At 43.4% G+C, this 17,182-nt stretch overlaps 1 protein-coding gene across 1 annotated transcript in view; it reads right to left on the minus strand.

Annotated features, from left to right (window-relative positions):
• lig1 (ligase I, DNA, ATP-dependent) overlaps positions 1-17,182 on the minus strand; it is a 99,046-nt gene that overhangs the window by 5,946 nt on the left and 75,918 nt on the right. The window contains exons 21-24 of the mRNA XM_034104894.2: positions 16,330-16,474; positions 15,495-15,577; positions 14,071-14,223; positions 7,976-8,029 (exon numbers count right to left, since the gene is read on the minus strand). Coding sequence (XP_033960785.1) covers positions 7,976-8,029; positions 14,071-14,223; positions 15,495-15,577; positions 16,330-16,474 — 435 coding nt within the window. The remainder of the gene's footprint in view (positions 1-7,975; positions 8,030-14,070; positions 14,224-15,494; positions 15,578-16,329; positions 16,475-17,182) is intronic.

A 17,182-nucleotide genomic window follows, 5' to 3' on the forward strand; every position in this document is an offset into this window, starting at 1 on the left:
GAGACGTGAAGAAGAGGGGACACATGTTGATGTAGAAGAGACATGAGAAGAGGGGACACATGTTGATGTAGAAGAGACATGAAGAAGAGGGGACACATGTTGATGTAGAAGAGACATGAAGAAGAGGGGACACATGTTGATGTAGAAGAGACATGAAGAAGAGGGGACACATGTTGAGTAGAAGAGACGTGAAGAAGAGGGGACACATGTTGATGTAGAAGAGACATCTGAAGAAGAGGGGAACACATGTGATGTAGAAGAGACATGAAGAGAGGAGGGGACACATGTTGATGTCGAAGAGACATGAAGAAGAGGGGAACACCTGTTGATTGTAGAAGAAGAGACATGAAGAAGAGGGGACACTGTTATGGAGAGAAGAGGGGACCACATGTTGATGTTAGAAGAGACATGAAGAAGCGGGGACACATGTTGATGTAGAAGAGAATGAAGAAGAGGGGCAACATGTTGATGTAGAAGAGACATGAAGAAGAGGGGACACTGTTCATGGAGAAGAGGGGACACAGTTGATGTAGAAGCGGACATGAAGAAGAGGGGAACATGTTGATGTAGAAGAGACATGAAGAAGAGGGGACACATGTTGATGTAGAAGAGACATGAAGAAGAGGGGACCACATGTTATGAGAAGAGGGGACACATGTGATGTAGAAGGACATGAAGAAGGGACACATGTTGATGTGGAAGAGACATGAGAAGAGGGGACACATGTTGATGGAGAAGAGGGGACACATGTTGATGTAGAAGACACATGGAGAAGAGGGGACACATGTTGATGGAGAAGAGGGGACACATGTTGATGTAGAAGAGACATGAGAAGAGGGGACACATGTTGATGTGGAAGAGACATGAAGAAGAGGGGACACATGTTCATGGAGAAGAGGGACACATGTTGATGTGGAAGAGACATGAAGAAGAGGGGACACATGTTGATGGAGAAGGGACACATGTTGATGTAGAAGAGACATGAAGAAGTGGATTTTCCATAATAGGTGAACTTTACATATTAAGTGTTAACTTATATATCCTTTATTAAACCAGGTAAAAGTCTCATTGAGATTAAAACCTTTTTTCAAGAGCGACCTGGCCAAGAGGGCAGCATGAACAATGTTACGACTAATGAACACAAACAATACAGGCAGACGAATACAGCTGTAAAACACAAATGAAATGGCACATTACAAGTCAATATGCAAATAAAATAAACCGTTAAACTGGCACAATTTTAAACGACTTCAATTTTGGCAATCACATCGACCAATGGTTTCCTGTCGTCTGTCCTTTAAGATAGACTTGATTTCCCCCAGAGCGATACGATCTGACCGTTTCAGCTCCGCCTCCTTCTGTACGTGATTCCAGGCAGAAGGGGCAGCATATTTAAAAGCTTGTTTGCCTAGTTCTGTTCTCACTTCAGGAACCAGCATCTGAATAATATTTTTCTATTTTATCTTGCACGACTTGTTTTGTCTGTGTTAAGTATTTTGTACGTTGCATTGTCGGAGGAGCCGAAGTCATTGCCAGACGACTCTGTAGGTGCATGTGACAATAAAGCCTTTGAATCTTGCACTTTCTTATTATGCTCAGTTCCAAGGACCTCAGGAGATGGAATAAAACACATTTTATTCAAATAAATAAAGAAGTTAACTCCAGTGTTGATGTCGAGTTTCTTTACATGTTGTCAATGTCAAAAGTCCTTCTAAGTTTATATTAAATCAACCGTATTCAGTTTGAATTCAGTGGTGAAGGAAATAGTCTAGTTTTAGTTTCGTCATCTGAATATATCAAAGATTTAAGTCAAACAGGATCATTTTATTCAGACATATCTTTGATTTAAAGAGGCCCTATTATGCTAATTGTATATCACGTACACTGTGTTCGAACGCTCGCCAACCGACGCGCTCGTAGTGATGTCAATATCAAAAGTCAAAGTCAACTTTATTGTCAATCTTTCAGTTTGAGTGTATGTCGCAGAAGTAACCAAAGGAGTCCAATTGAGGGCGGTGATGGACATATTTCATCATCGTTTTTGTCAACGAAACAATCTCTAGGTAGTCCTCACCTTTTGAGATATTAGCATACTTCTGAATATAAACTGTACATAGATACAGACGTCTAGGAGCTAAAGACCAAAGTGAAATGCATTCACAAACAAAGTGATGCAGAGATCTGTGGTTGGTCTGCCGCTGCCTCCCATCCACCCGAGAGGCGGCGCTCTGAACACTCTCATATCTAAATGATACCTGCGGCCTGAGGGCCAACACGAGAGGGTGTTTCCAAACCACATCATCATACATGTCATTCAGAAACACCTCGATATGCACGTTCTTCTGATACCTGATAGTAACCGCTTCGATGAAATACAACTTTAATAAACTAGCTGAGTTCAGGCCTCCGCCTCCAACAAAGCGTTTCCGTTCTGCGAGCAAACCGTCAACTTCTACAATATTTAATAGTGCCTTTTTAACTTTGACACAAGCAATCATTCTGTCAGCGTAGGTGTCACTTTTGGCATAAAAACAATGTGGCTCTGGGAACAGATTAATGTTAACTCCAGCGCTGCGGAGTCCACAGAACTGGGTCATATTTAAGTAATGCCGGGGAAAGGAGGCTCCGGCAGTCGTGCTGCTTTCCTCTCACATATTATTTATACTGTGGGCATTCAAGTGACTCTCTTATAAAGCGTGAATTACACTGAGTGAGCTGGTAGGCGTGTAGGGTCTTATAAAACATCTCTGCTCGTGGAGTTAGCGCTCCAGATTTATACTTTATCGCACTCCTGATCCACATGAAATCTTTTACAGGTTATGGTTATTAGGGCAACACAATTTATTGAAATCGCAGAATTCTCTTGTGCAATATTCAAATTGGAGGATGTTTCACGAAGGCTAAATATGTGTTCAAATACAATTTTGAATTAAGTATTGTGGCGCTGCAGGGAAATACTGGGTTACAAATGTCTGAAACCAGAGCTTAGTCTACTCTGATTGGTCAACCGCTTAGAGATGTCCCGCCCCTTCGCCTATCACGTACAATGCGATGGAGCGCTAGCCAATAGAAGTGCAAGCGTTACACAGTGATGTCATTGTGTTAAAGAAGTAAACAAAAGTCCATTGGAGGTGCATCAGGGAAGGAACTTGGGGATGTTAGCCTTTGCAGACCATTTACATGCACACAAACCTATAGAACAAACTACGAAAGGGAAAACCCCGAAAAGCATGACAGGGCCTCTAAAAAAAATTACAAATGTTTATTATAATTAGACATGATAATGTATAGGAGCCGTTTCAGTTATACGCACATTTCTTTACGCTGGGTGTAGCATCCATCTTGAGGACATACAGTATAAAAAAAGACTTCTATTTATAATTGAGTACAGGTGCTGTTGCCGGGGGACACAGAGTTTTTGCACAGTGTGCAGTATTTCTGGCGAGCTTAATAATAATAAAAAAAGGTGGACTTCTTGTTAAGTTGGAAAACTGGAGATTGTATGAAATCAAAAGCAAATCCCTCAGTAGCTCTCAGTGGCCGCTTAAGTCAAGCACGTGCTCCCTTTAACTTGGGTCTTACCATATATTCTCCTATAAGAGTCGAGGGAAACAGCTCACAGGGTATAATCCCGCTTCTTTGAGACGTTAAATGTGAAACATCTGTGCAGGAAGTGCTGGCTGTCACTGACAGTAACTCAACGGAGACATAATGAATGAATGAACACTGTATTCTGGTTGGAGGAGAGCAGCAGAGTGGTGGGACGCGACATGGCTGTTATTGTGCTGCTGTATCAAGTGGGATGGAAAGTGGTTATGGTTCTGCTTTGCGTCTTTGATGTAGCAACGCCGACACATTCTCAGGTCTCAGTTATGAACATGGTGAATAAATTGTTATCAAATCCAATAGGAAAGATGTTAAAAGAAATACACCCAAGTCTAGGAAATCTATAAATATGTCTTTGATATCCTGATAGGAGACGAGGTATGACATTTTTGATATTGTAATATTGTTGGCGTCATCTTTTCCAGTTGAGTTACAGAAAAGTGTTTTCTTCCTGAACCGTTCTAGCTGTTCTGTTCGAGCCAGTGTTTGTGTGAAAAAGGCCAATTATGTTCACCTCATGGTGACCTCTGTAGTCAAGGGACTATAGCAGGGGTCTCAAACTCAAGGCCCGGGGGCCAAATCCGGCCCGCGACTTCATTTTATGTGGCCCGCAAGAGCTTGCAAATAATAGAATACGTTTATAATATAATATGCCCATAAACTACATGTCCCACAATGCATCTCGTTTTGTGACATGCGCACTGAAGAGAATTGCAATTATTTGCCCTGGACTTCTGCTTTAAGTTATTATCCTATCTGATAATAATCCAATTCAGAGGCAATAATGTAATATAAAACATTATTTTATATATATATATATTATATATTTATATAGTTACAACCGGCCCTTTGAGTGCAACCTTTATGCAAATGTGGCCGCGATGAAATTGAGTTTGACACCCCTGGACTATAGGATACATCTCCCACAGTGCCAACAATGGCCAACCCCACTAGGGCTGCACAATTAATCAGATTTCTTTCAAAATCGCAATTTGCACCTGCCCAATATCCAAGATGTTGTCAATGCAACACATGGGAAAAAATAGTGGTGTTTCTTTGAAGCTCTAGTCTACTAATAGTAGATAACAGACTGGAAATAAATCTTGCTTTAAAAAAACATCGAATGGAATCGCAAATTAAATATCTGTCAAATAATCTCTATTAGTGATTTTTTCCTTCAGCCACTAGATCGAAGTGAATGATATTGTGATATATGATTTTCTTTATATCGTCCGGCCCTATTCTGAACAATCTAAAATCAACTGATCAGAAGGTGGGCTCGGAAAGGAAATCAAGCTATCATTGCTCCCCAGGTTACAGCAGCTCGCAGAGGAGTGTGAACTCTCCAATCTTCTGTGAGTCTGGACTCCTTGCAGCAACACAGCGGCAGCTCGCCTTAATTCACCATCCATCACCTTCACACGGAGGGCCTCATTACAAAGCACTACAGTGCCGGATGTATTGGTCCGCCAGAAAGAAAAAGCTTACACCACCTTCTCAATCACTGTTTCACTGTGTGCAGCAGTTTGTGCCACTGAGTCCAAACCCTTAACCTTTACAATATTACTTCAAGGGTTTTATTGTTGCTCCGAGAACTCCAAAGTGCAGCAGTTTGTACGCTGAATGTTATCTCCAGTGGTGACAATTTATCACACATATGTAATGGCGGTGATTAGAATAATAATCTGTAATAAATCATGATTGAAATAGCATGTTGGAGGATTGCTAAAACAAATACACGTGGAGAAAGAAATCCATTGCAAACGGGTACGAGAAATCTGAGGGTCTTTTCGTTTCTTCTACCATCTCATCTTAGTTTTGAGGATTTCTGAATTGTCGGCATGTCTGACAATATTCAGATACTTAGTAAAGCATCGACAAAGCCGCTTTCCTGCTGTCATTCCCCTCTGTAGCTCATATGGTAGTATTCATATTGTGATCCCCCTCTGTGTAATGTGCACACGGGGCATATTCTCTCATAGTGCAGAACATGTATAACAGCTATGTTTGCATCAGGGTTTCCGGGCAGAATTTATTTTACCGGACACATTTGAAACTTACCGGTCATGTTTCAAAAGAATAATAAGAATGGTGCAGCAGAGTTTCCGTTAGCAGGTAATCACCGGACTAGGACCGGATATGCTGATGTTTAAAACTCGGTTAATGGGAGTCATTTTTATATTGCTTCAGTTTATAATCGTAACAGATCGATTCATTTTGTAATAAATGATTCCACAAACAACATAATTAATACATTCAAATCAACTACTTGTAGTAGATGAAGTACATTATTCAAAAGTTTACATTCACTTTGAATAATAACACGGGAGAAACGGATCCTCTCTTTTCCCCTCTCTCTCTCTCCTGACAGCCCGTCAGTTTCTCATGCAGGCGCTAAACAGTGGGCGGGGCTTCAGGTGATTATGCAGCAGCTGATCTGATCTCTCTCTCGCGTCCGGTTACACTTCACTCGCGTTTATCGATCAGATCCAGCTCTCCTGATCGGCCTCTATAGAGAGCACCGATCAAACTATTAAGAGTGAATATCGGCCGATAATGACCGGCGGCCGATCGATCGGAGCATCGGACATTTTGACTGGCAGGTTTTGAATTTACTAGGGATGTAACGATATACCGAATATCGCGGTAAATAAACGTCCCAATACCGTCGTGAGACTGACAAAATCTACCGCGATTTTTATTTTTTTTAAACACTTTTGTTTTTGTTTTAAACCTTTATTGAACCAGACGGTCCCATTGAGATCATCGATCTCTTTTTCAAGAGAGAGCTGTCCAGCATGGCAGCAAGTAGGTTACAACATGAACATAAAACAACAGAACACAAAAGGAGATCGTATTTGCAGGGCTAATGTACACACCTAGTGACATTGAAGTACCAACAGTATATTTATGTCTCTGTCAATAAGCCTCAGCTTCTTGGCAACAACGGTATTGTTGTTGAAGTGGTGGAGAGACATGCACATTTTGACCCACTGCTGTCACCCATGGCCAAAGCATATCACTCCGTCCCACTGAGGTGGCGTTAGACTTTTTCGCTGTCCGTCATTTTGACAGACAGGATCGTAAAATGTCTGTCATAATCCCTTATTACCCGTCGGGTCTGAACAGTTCACGAGAGAGCACGCTCGTGAACTGTCAACGGGGGGGGGGGGCGGTGTTATGCCGTGTGTGCATGCAGCTCGCGGGAGCGCACACAGCGTAAAGCAAAACCTCCCAGACATGTGTTGATCTGCACGGCAAAGTACGGTTTGGAAACTACATCATTTCCTTTTGGAGGGCATGCATAACACGGCATAACACCAGAGCCTCGCTGCGGGGAAACGTTGGCGCTGTTCCGAGTTTGTTCTAATCTGTCTCATATTCCTAAAAACCTGTCTGATGATGCGGAGTGAGTGACTCGTGAGTTTGAGTTGAGTTACTTAAAAAACTAAAGTGAAACTTGATTTATTTTATTGCAGGGTCTGAGTATTAATTTGTGAGATGCAGTGGCACAAAGAAAATGCCTACTTTGTTTGCTTTTTCTTTGCTTTTTCACAGCAAAGAAATCCACGGTCAACATCTGTGCTTGAAGGAAGATGGGGTCAAACCTGGTAACGCGATTCATTTGTGTTGATTTCTAAAGGGTTCCAGATGAATCGCGAGCATCAAAGCGTCAACATCCACACTCTAAAAACACCCGTGTGGGGCGGGTTTGAACAGTGAATATTATCTCACAATTACCGTCTTTCTCGAACAGAGGACTGCTTTCTTAAGTGGATTTATGTAAACGCGTGTCTACACTTACGTCAACACGACCACTCCAATGTATTCTGACTCGCGACAGATATCACTTTCAGAGCAGTCGTCAATTTCTCCAAATGCTGCTCTGCCGCTCCGGAACAAGCCTCTTCAAATGTAAATTGAAAAAGCAATTCATTACCTCATGTCACAGCACGCCTGCACACTTACTCCAAGTGCACGCAGATACATGCTTTAAAGCCAAATCCTTCATTATATAGATTTTCCTTTAATAGAATATGCGTCACGTTCAGTATAGAAGAAACTATGCGGACAGTTCTCTGTAATACCCATAGACTGTATATATGCACTCTCATGTTGGTATGTGAACAGTTGGAATAAAGGAAGAAATGAATGAGGGGAAGATTATATGTAGATTGAAAGGGCTCCAAAGACCAATCTCACACACTCATTCTGCTTCTTTTAAACAAGGAGGAAATAGAGTAGCTGGAGAATGTTGAAAAACCCTGGTTATGACTAACCCTTTAAAAAGGAAGGCATTCATGTGAGAAAACAAGTGTCAAGTTGTGATTTTTTTCTACCGAACTAGTAAGTGCGACAGTCACGTTACCTTTAAGAAATTGAAATGCTGCTCCAGATCCTCATCCTTGAAGCCTGTCCCGATCTGGAAAGAGACAAAAGGAGATAAGACACACATACATATAAATTCCCTGATGGTGAGAAAGCAGACATTTGGCAGCAAGCAACAGAACACAACACACAGACACACACACTTTGCCTGAAGCTTCATGTCACCTCTTAAAAGACCTGAACCCGCTGAGACAGAGGATTCAGCTAACGGGCTGACATGCACAGAGACGGGGAGGAAAGAGGAAGGTGTATCGTGCAAATAAAGCATTTTTCCAGCACATAGATGAATTCTAAAAGGTGTGTTCTGAACCTGAAGCTTTATGTTCTTCAGCCTGCCGTTTCATTCGACCGTGGCACCTTTACGTGTTTGGTTTAAAATCTCTGGCTGGGCAGAGTCCTAAGCAAACTGTGGCGATTCTCACATTTTGGGATGTGTTCGAAATGTTTTTTCGCTGTAGTGCCGGGTAATTCACTTTAACATATGAACTGCTGTTAGCGACACAAGCCTTTGTTATCCAGCTTAGGCTTAACTGTTGACATTTAAAGGATGGGCGATGTGGTCACACGCTTCTATCCAGATATAGGTCATCATTGTATATCTCATAACGATATTTTTGTATTAATATACCATTTTAGTTTTTGGGTTATTCAATAAATGACTACTCTATATGAGATCCCCACTTGGTTAAGCCTATTCTGGTATTTCTGTTCGAGTCAAGTGAAATTGTAGTGAAAAATAAATGCATATGTCCAACAACGATGTGTCAAAACGATCAGATTCGATGGGACAGTTTAGTATATTCCCAGGGTCTATGCAGGAACCCTGAAGTCAGATGTAAAACCTTTTAAGACCTTTTTTAAGACCCTCTCCATACATTTTAAGACCTCATCACCACTTGGAGTTCTAACCGGTTACCTTGGCGACACACTTCACCTCACATTGACTATATACAGTATTGATCGTCCTTCCTCCTTATCTTCCAACCATTTGGACGCAGACTTGCATTTCCCCATAACGACGTTGTTTAGCAACCGGCGTAAACGGACCGTCGTGCTATCAAGCAGTGAGCGCGCGATGTCCTGTTCAGATGACGTCAAACCCAACGGGATGCCATAAATAAACTACACAGAATCACACTACACACTGTAAGGAAATATTTGTATGTATTCGTGCAAACTGTGAAGAAGCTTGAAAATGATTTGTGTAGAAAACTGGGCTGGTTTTGGGCCTGCTAACATGTGGTTTTGTGAGGACAAAGGAAGAGGGGGAAGGTGTGGAGTTGACATAGTCATCTCAGATCCCTGTGATAAGGAAGCTGAGCCACTGGGATTGCGGACTTAAGATGTGGGGTGTTGATGATAATTTGGGCAGCCAATCACTGGTCTGGAAGGGAGGTGCAGATAACTCCTCCTTGGGTCAGCGAGGGATATAGACAGAAACCCCGCTGTGTTCGGTCTCTTTCTTCTCTGGCTGGCTGGCTGGCTGGCTGGCTGGCTGGCTGGCTGGCTGGCTGGCTGGCTCACGTGAGTATCAGGTAAATGTGGGATCCCACAGAACTGTATGTAATTTGTACTGTATTGATTGTACTTGATTGTATTGCATTGTATATTACCATTAAAGTGGATTATTGTTAAACGGTTACTTGTAGGTTCTGGGTTTCCTTCCTGTAAGATAATGGCTCGTGTAGGAACGCGAGGAGATTTAAGAAAGTGGACAAGTTGTCTACCAAATCTCCTAACAACACCTACGCCATGATTACATTCAGGCAGACTGTAGAACACAACCTCTCTGGACAATTCATATACTTATTGAAAACAAGCTACAAAATGTAATACCTTGGAAAATGCCGTTTAATACTTTTTAATAGGTAGCTTAATTGTCGCTAAATTGATTTATCAACTTTTAATACTTTTTAAGACCCCGCGGACCCCCTGACTCCAGATGTGCTTCGTTTAGATGTGATAATCTCCATATCTCGGCATATGGCTTTATCAACAGTGATGTTGATGTGGATATTTATTTGATTGTGCCCCAGGGAAATGCAATGGGTCTCCAATAAAATGCGTTTTTCGGACAAATTCTTGCGGGCATAACTTGTGTGTAATGTTAGATGGGTAGATATGACGGTGGGTTTAATGTTTCCTTTTAGATTTTAATGCGTCAGAGACAGGGGCGGACTGGGACTAAAAATCAGCACGGAACTCTTGACCGGCGCACTTCGGTACGACTGGCCCACTTCGGTACCGCTGGCCCACGTCGGTACCGCTGGCCATTCGGTACGGCTGGCCCACTTCGGTACGGCTGGCCACTTCGGTACGGCTGGCCCACGGCGTACCGCGGCCCATTCGGTACGTGGACCACGTCGGTACCGGGCCACTTCGGTAAGCGGCCCACTGTGGTACGGCTGCCCACGGCGGGTACACTGGACCAAGTCGGGGTACGCTGGCCCACGTCGGTACACGCATGGCCCACTCGGTACGGCTGGCCACTCGGTACGGCTGGCCAACGGCGGGTACCGCTGGCCACTTCGGTACTGGGCCCACGTCGGTACCGCAGGCCCACTCGGTACGTACCGCGGCCCACGTGGTACCGAGGCCCACTTCGGTACCGCTGGCCACGTCGGTACCGCTGGCAAGTCGGTACGCTGGCCCACTTTGGTACGCTGGCCCACGTTGGTATCGCTGGCCCACGTCGGTACCGCTGGCCCACTTCGGTACCGCTGGCCCACTTCGGTACGGCTGGCCCACTTTGGTACCGCTGGCCCACGTCGGTATCGCTGGCCCACTTCGGTACCGCTGGCCCACTTCGGTACGACTGGCCCACTTTGGTACCGCTGGCCCACGTCGGTACCGCTAGTAAATTGTCGACGGACGGGGTGCTAGTGACTTAGCCGTCCGGTCCACATCGTCCGACCGGCCCACTTCAGTACCGGCCCATCAGGATTCGTCCCGAACCCTGGACGAGTACCTATCAATATCACGGTATAATAACCTGTTCTATTGAATCATCCCCTAGCCCTACAGACATTGCACATAAAGCAGAGTCTCTCACACAGGTTTGTGCTTCTTGATTTTTCCTCTTTGAAAGAAACAATCACACAAGGCTGCTGCTCCGAGTTATTCCCGCCCGAAGGCAGCGATCTGAGAGGTTTGTTCTGAGGCTTCACACCGGGCTCAGCGCAGACGTACCCATTTACTGAGATTGCTGTTGACACAATAGCCGATACTCATGCTGGGATAACGCGGCATAAAAGGATCAGTCTTGATGTACATGGGAGATATTAAAATACGGGAAATAGCAATAAGACATTCATTACGTTGAGCTGTGGTGAATAAGATTTAATCTGATGTGTTGGCCCTTCTACTGTCTTTAATAAAGTGGGATGTCAGTACCAATAACAGACAAATATCCAATGAGGGAGCCACTTGGAATTTATGTGATTTGTATTACACCAGGGATCCCCGAACAAACTGAATTCAACAGTCACCTCTTTAAAGTGAAGTGCCAAAAATAACCGACTGTAACCTAATTGGCTTTTTCGTTTTATTACAACTTATATCCTCTGAGTTTGAGTGAACTTCAGAGCTGCAGTATTGCTGCTCCTGGATCTGCCGAGGACTCGCTCAAGGACGTTTCACCTACACATATAGCCGAGATTACTTTTGGGAAATGGAAATGCGTTGGGCTCTGAGCTATAGTGGAGCCTCTCAAACTGCAGGTTTCTGAAGTTGATCTTGTCAAGGACAACGAGATTATTGCTTTTGGTTTAATGTCTGACATTGAGAAGTGAGAGGGAAAAGTAGCAGGGACTGTGTGTTAAGAACATACACTGACTTCAGCTCTTGTTTTTGAAGACTGTGGGCCTGTGTGTACTTTAAATATAAACTAAATGCCGAGAATGGAGAATGTGAGGCACCAATAAGACTTTAACGAAAGCACAACTGCCAAGATATCAAGAAAGCGTAAATGAGATGAGATAGGGATGCCAGACCTCACAGACGAAAATGTGACTTTATCTTAATGTGGAAAAGATTGGAGCTGAAATCGTGAATAACAGCGCTAATAAAAGCTGATGTTATTGGATGCACCGGGTCATAATGACTGACAGGTACTCCCATTGTGTAGCTCAGTCAGCATTTGTTTAAAGTTGAAATGATGACAATGTAGAAAACTTTGAAGAATATCTGAAAACTTGAGCGAGCAGCTATCCAAGCAAAAATAAGAATAATATGAAAATCAATAACAGACACTTTACACATCTTTCTGCAGCATCTATCCTCACTTCTCCAGGGCGGTCACCTGAACTGTGAACACATCTCCAATCAGATTGTATTTATAGGAGAAGTAGAGCAAACGGGGAAGAGAAACTCCACCACCGAAGGAAGCACTAACTCGGTAATCTAACGGGCGCTTTAGCCTTCATCGGCTCCAGTGGAAGTGCTCGGAGGCCGGCGGCGCACGCTGCGGTCTAACAGCCAGCTCCCAGGTGTGAACGTGTGTAAGTACATGAAAGTGGGGCGGGCGGCGCTGGGAGCGTGTTCACGCTGCTCACTAAATCCCATTTCCATGGATAAAGACATAAAAGTTACAGACGGGAAAGAAAAAATAGAGATGGAAGCTTTCTGCAAGACGGAGAAGAGACAGAATTTATGCTCTGTGGTGAAGTCAGCTTATTCACGCTCTTATTATATAAAATACACACCTTCAGGCAAATGCACACACGTGGTCACGCATGCTCAAGTACACGCTTACAACCTATCCTAAGATGCACCCAGTCACGCCTTCACACACAGATGCTGCTCAGGCTCAGATTTGAAGAGCGAAAGAACAAGACGACAAATAAAAACACCCTGCAGTCATCATGTCGCGTCCATCTTTTCTTTGGGCAACTGTAGAAATATGTATATATTTAAATTAGCTGTCAAACGATTACACATTTTAATCAGATTAATAACAGCTTGAAAATTAATTAATCAGATTAATCACCATTCGAACTATGTCATTTCTTTATGTATATTGTTGTGGGAATGGAAAGATTAATGAAAGAAGGCGGATATATCCATTTCACATACAGTATCTATGTTTATTATAACTTTGTTCTGTGTGTCAAAATGAAAGACAGCCCACACACCTATCAATCATCACACCGTGGGGTCTTAATTCATTACGTGTTGATTTCTATCAGCACGTAATGTTGTATCGATGTATATAGAGATGCACTACCGCAAAAGTATTCTCCGTCGGGACTTCCTGCAACAACACCACGCCGTTATCGTGATTCTGATTGGCCAGAAGACATTATCAAAGATGTTCTAATGAGAAGATGATCACTATGTGACAAAAGTTTTCAAAACCGTTTCTAGTCTTCGGTATTTCCAGACAAGTGGCTGAAATCAATCTGACTAACTGCTGTCTGTGCAATTTACTCGGCGCGAGTTGGCGGACTTTATTTTGCTTACTTTAACATCATTTTTCATGGTGGGGCCAAGCCATTTCTTGGTATGGGTGTAGCCTACCCTAGCGCTGCCACTGGTGGGATGTATGGGGCGGGCCATTCTGCACATGCATTAAATGCGTTAAATATTTTAACGCAATTAATTCAAAAAATGTATTACCGCCTTTAACGCGATAATTTTGACAGCATTAATATTATACGGTCATGGTTTGCAAGCTATGTTAGTTTGTTCATCCTTCAGTTTGATTAAATAAGACCTTTGTACCATGACTGTCTGTTTGCACCGTTTTATTGAGCATAGGGTTTTGTGACGTGATTGTGAAAGGTCTAAAGGTAGAGTGTGTAGACCAAAAAGAGGTGTATCAAATGTGTTGGACTCGTGACTAACTTGATGCAAGGTAATCTGTTCCTTATCCAGCAAGATAACATTTCAATTCAACCACATCTGTGTTTTAATGTTTCCTTTGTGTTATTCTTTATTCTATTCCTGAGTGTTAAGATTTCGGATCCACGACAATACTCTATCCCAAATTGCTCCTGTCGCCATGTCGACCGCATTGATGTGTGTGTAAGTGGTTTTGGATAAAAGCATCAGCTAAATGTGATGACACACACACACCTTGCACACAGACTGAAACTCCTCGTTCTCCTCATCGTAGCAGGCCAGCAGGAAGCCCCCATAGGCGCCCGCCCGCTTGCCTTTTCCCAGGTAGGCGCCGATCACACACAGATCCATCGTGTCCCCCACCCCGTCCAGGTAGTCCTTCTTCAGCTGCGGGAGAGAGAGGGTCAGATATCGCCGTGTCGTTCATGCACATCGTACAAACAGGGCTTAGTGGCAGCTGGAAAAACAGGATTTGTTCCGAGTCTTAAGAGGTACGTCTCTTCCGTGCATAAAGGAAATGCCAGCAGCACAATTAAATGTCATTTATGAACAATTGGAACTGTCGGGCGTCTCAACGGCTGCTTATAAATGTTGACAAGCTAATGGTCTTGAAAATGTTCCCAGAAATATGAAATTGGTTTGTGTATGAAAGTGCGATGATTGTTACAAACAAGAACAAAAGGTAGACTTTATAGGCACCATAATAATAATAATAATACATGTGACTTTTATAGCGCTTTTCACGAAACTCAAAGACGCTTTGAAAGAGAATTAAGAAGAGAAAAAAAGACAAGAGAAAACAAAATTAAAATAAAAAAATAGATAAAGAAATACAAAAAGAGATTAACACCAGTTCTCCAGTGGTGAACCGTGTCTATCACAACTGGACCTTCTGTACACACACACACACCCCGCCGCCTCCCCCCCTCCGCGGCATTATAATGTCCGTCTGTTCACTGAATCGTCGTCTTGAAAAGGGTACTCACAACAATTCCTCAACAACTTCATCTCCACCTGTTGCACTCGTCATTTCAACGTTAAAAATAATAAAACGGCATGAATTGCTTCGTCGCATTCATCTAGAGATCCTCCGTCTCGAGCCGGTTAACTAGCGGGCCTTCTAGAACACCCTGGAACCGAGGGGAACTCTGGAAGAACATTGGCTACAAATCAATATGATTGGTTGATCAAACTGTCAGTCCAAACGTACGCTCTCATTCAGTGCAACGGCCAGGGCATCCTATCAAGGATGTAGAATACCTGGTTGAAGGACATTCTACCCAGAGACCCAGAACAAGATCTGATTGGTTGCTTTCTTTTCTAACACAAAACCACTGAAATGCGCAGAGCATGGTCGGAGAAGGACAAACACATCAACGTAATATTACAGATCAACAACACAGATACCATTCTCATTTATTCATTTTATTTATATAATTAAATCGATTTTTTGTTTGTTTTATCCGAGTGTTCCAGGGTATTCTCTGAATACCTCGAAGGCCCTGACGGTTCGCCACTGGCAGGCACAGAGAAGTAGATGAAGGCCTTTGTATGGTCAGTGATGCAAACATTGGAGCTCACTCGTATCACTTTGTGTCAGAAGTCCTTTGATATAAAAAACATGTGAGTTGATGTCAAGTGTATTATGTCACACGCACCTTGAGCCAGTTGTGAGAGCGCTTAGCAATTTCATAGGTGGCATCCTTCTCCAGAGTCTTCACCATTAGACCCTCGCAGGAGTCTACACACACACACACACACACACACACATTAGTACACCAAAACACGATCCTAGTTGTGCAGAAAGGAAATGAACAGATTATCTTTGAGATATATGGAAGGTCTTTGTCTCCTGAGACGCACACACACAAGCACGTACACACAAGAAGTGAGGACACAAAGAGAAGTAGGCAAAGTCACAGGCATATAACACACACACACACACACACACTCACACGTTTTAAAATACAGGGAAACCCAATTACACAACTCACAGGTTCGGTCTCTGAGGCAAACACACAACAATGCAACCAACAAAGAGACAACAGGCAGGGAAACAAGCACACACACACACACACACACACACACACACACACACACACACACACACACACACACACACACACACACACACACACACACACACACACACACACACACACACACACACACACACACACACACACACACACACACACACACACACACACACACACACACACACACACACACACACACACACACACACACACACACACACACACACACACACACACACACACACACACACACACACACACACACACACACACACACAGAGAGAGAATTTACACATGAAAGCAGCAGGCAAGGCCACAAATGAAATTAATCTTGCACCAAAACACCCACAAACAAAAGGCTTTAATACACACAGGGATAGGGGGAAGTAAGACAAATAAGAAAGTGTGTCCATATCTAACACACAGTCATGAACACACACACACGCACACACACCTCGGACAGACTGCTCCAGGAACTCTGCGATGGAGTCGGTGTTGTCGGAGTCGATGTATCGGGCGAACACAAACTCTCCCTCCACCTCCGAGAAGCTTTCCCTCAGCAAAGCCCGACGCCGACACAGCGGCTGCCGCACCAGGGACTACACACACACACACACACACACACACACACACACACACACATTACAAATGGCAAAACGGTTTATCATTACAACCATTTCCTCTTCATAGCTCGGAGCCTTGCAATGACAAGGATGAAATGCCATCTCAACTAGCTTCACACACACACACACACACACACACACACACACACACACACACACACACACACACACACACACACACACACACACACACACACACACACACACACACACACACACACACACACACACACACACACACACACACACACACACACACACACACACACACACACACACACACACACACACACACACACACACTTTAAAACACCCACTCACAAACAAGTCTCAAACCACCTACGGTAGGTTTGGGGGTATTTTGAAAATGTGCACATAAAAAAAAAATATATGTCAGTTATGGAAACAAAATCCACTAATTAACACTTGGCCAAATGGAAAAGCACCTACATGTCTACAAGAAACTCTTCACTGCACTCTTTTTGCATTTCCAACTGCATTAATAGTTTTCTGGAGACGAGTCATGCGGGTAATATAATAAGGCAAAACACAGCCACCTAATACGGAGCTGTTGGGTCTCTGAGGGGAAAGCTGCTAGCTCACTATGAAAAGCCTTAACGCTGGAAAACAGGAGCGTTGTATCCACGATGACACCCTTAGTAAATAATAAATGTGGAATAAACA

This window comes from Pseudochaenichthys georgianus, chromosome 17, assembly GCF_902827115.2.
Source record: "Pseudochaenichthys georgianus chromosome 17, fPseGeo1.2, whole genome shotgun sequence".
Taxonomy (NCBI): Eukaryota; Metazoa; Chordata; class Actinopteri; order Perciformes; family Channichthyidae; genus Pseudochaenichthys; species Pseudochaenichthys georgianus.